At 35.7% G+C, this 6,874-nt stretch overlaps 1 protein-coding gene across 1 annotated transcript; it reads right to left on the bottom strand.

The window, feature by feature from the left end:
* Positions 1-1,532: 1,532 nt before the first annotated feature.
* On the bottom strand, positions 1,533-6,494 carry LOC118182425 (cephalotocin receptor 2-like). Its single transcript, XM_035351766.2, has one exon. It carries the CDS (start codon positions 6,492-6,494, stop codon positions 5,388-5,390), a length of 1,107 nt encoding a protein of 368 aa, XP_035207657.2. The 3' UTR covers positions 1,533-5,387.
* Between the last annotated feature and the right edge of the window lie 380 nt (positions 6,495-6,874).

The following is a 6,874-nucleotide window of genomic DNA, read 5'->3' as shown; positions in this document are numbered from 1 at the left end:
CGAGTAATATGCCTGTAATATGCGAATATGCGCCGAGTGTGCTAACCGTTACACCACGAAGGCATGCTAGAATGAGGGAGAAAATACCTCATACACTCCGACTGTTTGGTGATGTCTCTCAGACGGTGTTGTGCGTTGTCATCATCCACCACCTTTCAGTTCGGGCGCCACTGTAGAGTCACTAGGTTATTTTAAGCAGGAGACATGAAAAATGAGCAATGTCCTCTTCGGGACTCGAACCTGGACCTCTCGAATACGCACCGAGTATGCTAACCGTCACACCACGAAGGTATGCTAGAATGAGGGCGAAAATACCTCATGATCTACCACAAAGAATAGATATAATATTGGGACTAAAATGTATCCTTGCGAGATATCATCCCTGGTTATCCTTGAATCTGAGTGTTCTTCGCCTTGTGCTACGAAGGACGTTCGATTTGTTACGAATGATGTTATCAGTAGAATTGTTTTTCCTATCTAAATTTTACTTAATTAATTTCTAAATTATTTATTCCTTTACCCTATAGATGCGGCTGAATGTGTGCTCGCCCGATGTGCTGGATCCTTTTATGCTCGCACCACAACGGGATGTACATATGCTGAACTTGTAACATTCCATTAGACGTGTTGATTCGTCTCTGAGTTCCCGGGATATCAGGCGTGGCTATGAGAACATTCCTGAACGTTCACCACATAATTTTTGCTGGAACCACATTCTAAGCCTAACTGCTAACATGCGTGCAGAATATATTAAAACTTGCTGCTGTCTTTACGACATGATAAAAGCAATAGTTGTAACAGCTGGCTTTAAAACTGCTGAATAATTTGGAACTTTTCTTTGTAAAATTTTACTCCCAGCCATTCCTTGATTCAATGAAAATTTTATTTTTAAAGTCTTCAGTTTTCGAGCTGTATCTTTCATAACTTGTTTTTCTTTTTTGGGACCCATTTTCCCATATTTTAGTGTTTTAAAGTGACGGTACAATTTATGCGATTTTAAAATTCGACAAACATTTGATATTGTTAACTAATTTTTTTTATAACCTTGCACAGCAGTTTTCTTTGTTTGGTATCAGAATTATAAAACTGTAGTATTTCGCTCTCAACAGCTTCAGTTAAACGAGGTGAAATTTTATAAACCTTTTTATCCTTTAAAGGTAACTGTATTTGTTCTCAAGGAAATTATTAATTATTGTAACAGTTTGAAAAATCCGCATATCTATCATTATTGGGTCACCTGTAACTAATACAACTGTCTTACCCCTACCCGACACGATAATTATTTTTAGTAGTTAGACAGAGTGCATGTTATAAACAAAAAATTTTTGTTGAAGAGATTTTCACAGTTTTTACAATATATGCTACAGAAAGCTTAGGTTGAAATACATTTAAATTCTATTAGTTAAGACAAGAACAGCTTGTTTAATTTACAGTGGAAAAAATTAAATAATTTATAAAAAGAATGTGCATTTTACAGTAATGACAAAAGAATACAGACATAATAAGCAAAAATGTTCATGTTTATTGCTTCATTTACATCAACTTTAAAAATTAGTTCTTTAAAAACATTAGCTTAAAATTCTATTAAAGCGCAAAATCTAAAATCATTGATCAATGCGCGCTTGACATAAGAAATAGATATTCCTTCATTCCAGGTGTAGATGATAAAAACTTCAGTATTTTCTGCCAATAAAGAAATTTGTCTGTTAATAAACACATGAATATCTCTCAAATATTTGCACAAATTTGTATAAATTATATAAATTAAATAGAGAATGCATAATTGATATTTTTCACATTTATGTCAATAAAACTTTGAACGCACTTTCACATTTATAAACAAAATACAGCCATTAAAATATTTGCAAAACTTCATAAGAAATACGTCTCGAATGAAAATCAGTGTTTGTATAAAATGCAGAAAAGGTTACACATCATATCTACATTTTTGAAAGTTTATTACGCTATCTGATGCATACAAGTGCATTAATTTGTTGTTTTACGTATAGCTGAACATCCGCATTTTCACCTATCATTCTACAAAGAAAGCATATTTACAAGTGACTAAAAAATGGGCTTACAGATTCAGGTCATCGGATTTGCAAGGTATGCTAAAATATCAACAAAAGATGACTTTATTTCTAAAATCTTCGTTGCTGTCTTCTGTTTTCTAAAAGATGAATTTTATTTTCTGAAATTTTGAAAGCACTTGTGATTTTAGCTAAAAGAATCAGCGACATACCGTGCAAACTGCGGGCAATGTACAGCTTGTAGGGTCATTAGGTTTTTTTATGCTGGAGACGTGAAAAATTAGCAATGCCCTAGCCAGGGCTCAACCTGGATCTCTCGAATACGCTCCGAGTGTGATACCTTACACCACGAAGGCATGCTGGATGGAGGGAGAAAATACCTTATATACTCCCTCTTTTAGAGGGCGATTGGAGATTAGAGGATCCTATTGCCAACTCCTGGTGGTAATAAACTATTGATATCACCTTTTACTTCAGACCCCACTGAAGAGTCATTAGGATTTTTTGATGCTGGAGACGCGTAAAATGAGCAGTGTTCTTGCCGGGACTCAAACGTGGACCTCTCGAATAGGCGTACAGTGTGCTACCGTTACACCACGAAGGCATGCTAGACGGAGGAAGAAAATACCTTATAACCTTTGGTCCGTCTAGAAAAGCCATAAGGCGAACTTGGGCAGGCCAGGAAGGTGGACCGAGCCATACCTTCCTACCTTATAACCTGGAATGTAAGAGTTATTTTCCGTGCTAAAATGCAATTCTGGAATGGAACTCGTTCATTAAAGTGGCTCATCAATGGCAATTTCAATTTGCTAAATTCACCGGACGTATTTAATTTCGTCTTAGAGTCAGCATATCTAAAGCGAAACAAAGTCGTTTCTGGGCATCGATTTCATTTTCCAAATGGAATACGAATACAGACCAATTCTTCTTATAAAATTCTCCACGAAGACATTCGTGCATTTATAAATGTTCTACCAGCAAGTATGTTAATTTTCAGAGCAATGGCTTCAGTATCTTCTATAGTATTCAGCATCCTAAATCACATTTCCTTTAATAATTTCAACTTACAGACCTTAATTCTTAATTGTTCAATAGTACGTAAGCGTAATAATAACTAATGTTTATAATAAAATCCATAACTATTATTTTTAATTTCCTGAATATTTCATAACATAAACATAGCTGATAATAATAGCTGTTATTTAGAAGAAAAAACCATAATTATTATTCAAATTATATGACGTAACATATCTAGAATTATTTTTCTCCTTCGCTTCATGTTATTTAGATTGCAATCACAACAGTGTTTCTATAATTTTGTATTACTCATTCATAATTTGTTTCGATATGCAGTGATTTCGGATGCCGCGCAAGTGCTCAGTAAAATAATATGCAAAGAACTCTATTCCATAATTACATGCTTCGGAAGAAAAGCAAGCCAAATTACACCCAAAGAAATTTTACGAGGTTCTGAAGTTGAGAATGCGGAGAAGTGGGAAGAACAAGACGACGCAGAATGTCGCGAATAATAATAAGAAGATATAAATATATTGTAGAGCAGTATGCAAGTTCGAATACATATTATGCTGAAATGAACAAATTCAAATAATAATTTAAGATTATTAAAACATATACATAGCTGAAGGTAAATGAGGATTTCGGAAGTATTTTCAAACTGTATATATCAACATTTCATTGTAGAATTAACCTCAAACTCACTCTTTCAGAGTTAAATTGTAAATGTTCTAAATGTATTTTCGCCTTCACCAGAGTTATATTAATTAAGCTTCACCAGAGTTATATTAAAATTTGACAGTAATATAAAACATTTATTAATTACTTCTATACTGTAAATCTAGAAAAAAGGAATATGAAATTTTATCTCCGCCACCAACTGGTAGCAGACCAGAGCTTAAAGATGCTTTTGCTGTTTTTTTGGAAAATGGTTATAACTATTTTGTACACACAACCTATGTAAATCCTTTCAAGAATCCTACCTGTGATATGGATATGTCTTAAATTCAGTTCATATGTCTGAATATTGGGAAGTGTTCCTGTCCAGGTATTATTTATTTTTCTTTTAAACCTTCCGAGATTCTAACCACATTTTCACCATTTTTTCTGTCATCTCCTCTGACGGACAACTACACTTGGCGCATTACTGTACCAGCAGATGCACACAAGAGACGCCAGTCGTCAAAGAGCTGTACATGTCACGCTTTGCACAAATTTCGAGAAGTAATTGTTATGGTTGATTGGTTCAGGCTCATCACGTAACGATCTAGATTTGAAAATCTTGAAGTGCATGAAAGGACACAGTTATTCCTTGCATTCATTCGTTCGTAAAATTACTTATCACGGTTTTCAGTCAGTCTTGGATGCAAATACACAACTACACCTTGCGAAAATAAAATACCTTATTTTCTTATCAGTCATTCATTAGATTATTGCTGATGTATTCACAGTTCTGGTTTCCATTTTAGGGAAAGATATAAAATCCCTTCAAATTTTTCAAAACATGTTTCTGAGAAATTTTGAACAAGCATCGTATTTGATAAGAAATCCAGGGCGTCACAAGAAGGAGCAGCTAGAAACTCTTCAGGAAATCTAGAATTTATGATATCGTCAACTGGGATAACCTCAGCTGTTAAATACTATTGGATAGCTGTTACTACATGACCTTCTCATCTTTTCATGACTATATAAGGCAACAAATCTAAGTCATTACCTAGTATATTTCCTTCAGGCTCTCACCAGCTTCTTTCTTCCTTAGGTTCAAACACTTTTATTTTTTAGGAGAAAGCAAATTTAAGAAATTTCACCTGCAATTCCTTAAAAGATTCCACTGATTTACGCTAGAATGCGATTTTAGCGACAATATAGTAAAGCATCTGCGTATAAAATCATTCAAGATTTAGATGCGCACAAACAAGCTCAAACGTTTCCAAAGGCTCAAAGTAATACATTCTGTTGAAAAACAAATCTATGCAGCCAGGAAAATTTGAGCAACGAAACGCGGCACGCGTATGTATGGCGAGTCGTATGAATTATTAAACTTAAGCACCAATCAGCATTGTGGAGCGATAGAAAGCGTGTCTGAAATACTCGACTGGTAGAATATACTAAAAGGACAAGTGCGGCGAGTGACGATTGTACAACTCACGGATACACGTTACGAACGTGGTGTCGTGGTGTAATGGGCAGCATACTCGGCGCGTATTCGAGAGATCCGTTGTTAGAGTGGGGAGCGCATTGCTCATTTTTCATCTCTCCTGCTTCGAAATAACCTAATGTCTCTACAGAGAACCAAATTGTTATAAATTTTAGTCAGTATCACTATGGTTTTTCTAAAATTTCTCATACGTTGGTACTCGTTTCTATCCTAGATTCACATTTGGCATGTACAGGAAGGCAGCAACTGCACATCATGTTCGCGACTCGCTTTGCGATAGCAGCGTTTGCATTGAACAGTAAATATATGTACGGATTAACCGTACTGTTCGATGCTGAAAATATACCAGCCATTGCCACAACATTCTCGTTCAAACTGGATGGATCTCCGAATGCTATAATCATCTCCTGTACTAAGTACGGCAAAGATGTGGTTAGAAATGTAACCACGACAGCCAGAGTCATCTTCAGTGTTTTAATTTTGGCTCTTGGATAGTGTGGGTGAGCACAACTAAATTCTTTTGGAATGCTGTTGGAGGCTACAGAATCTGCAGATGTTACATGTCCGGGAAAAGCTCGACTTCTTGTCCAAAGCACATACAGAATCCTAGCGTAAAGACCAATAATAAGGCAAATGGGAAAGATAAACACAGAAAGAAGTACGAATCCCATATACATTTGTCGCGTCCTGAGAGACAATTCGGCTGTGTAAAATTTGGCAACGCAGAATCTGTTTCCAGAAGGATCGATGTATTGGTGAAATACGTAGGCATTTGGAAGTGAGGGTATAAGTGAGGTTAACCAGGCTACGATGAGATAGCATCGAGTATTGGGTCTTCTTTTCAATGGGTACACAATTGCTGTATGTCTGTCTAGGGCAATTGTAACGATTAGATAGTTTGAACAAACCATAGTGAATGTCTGCAACACTTTGAAGATGGAGCAGAAAGCAGGTCCGCCGATCCATTCTTTGCTCATGCTTTCCCAGACAAGCTGAGACGTCATGGTGAAACACGTTACAAGAAGGTCTGCCACAGCAAGGTTAATAAACAGCAGTTGGATACGCTGATTCCTCCTTCGATTTTGTTTGATGTGGAAACACATAATCGCGTTTCCCAAAAGAGAAGTTGCAATCATAAACGTCAGAAGAAAAATCCTCATCTGACGATGATACTCTGGACCCAGCACTCTAGACGTGGTATCGTCTTCGCTTGTGTTTGAGGACGTCTTATTCCAGTTTGTTCGTGAAGCTTCAGAAATGTTCGAAATGGAATACTGGATCAAATTTGCCATTTTGTTGTGATTTGATTCTGCAAATGGAATTAAATAAAAATAAATATTATTCTAAAAACCAGAAAAAACAATGAGTTTTAATAATATGTAACAACACATGATAGAATTTAACAAAACATTTCACAGAAATATATAATGATAGGTTGATTCAACAGATTGAGCACTTGTTTTCAAAATTAATACAAATGAGTGGATGTTGTGCCTCCGATCAACCTTTAAATATGGTAGAATGTAAGGAATTATTGCACTTTGTCGCGCAATTTCTCACAGTGTAAGTAGTTAAGACAACCAGAGGGTAATTATGAGATATAATCTTTTATTTACCACTCACTGCTAGAACTCCCCCATATTTAGATCAAATCAGATTTTAAAATTAAATA

This window comes from Stegodyphus dumicola, chromosome 4 (genome assembly GCF_044657685.1).
Source record: "Stegodyphus dumicola isolate Sdum_Otavi_A_Nest chromosome 4, ASM4465768v1".
Classification (NCBI taxonomy): Eukaryota; Metazoa; Arthropoda; class Arachnida; order Araneae; family Eresidae; genus Stegodyphus; species Stegodyphus dumicola.
This window is presented reverse-complemented; position numbering and strand designations above follow the sequence as displayed.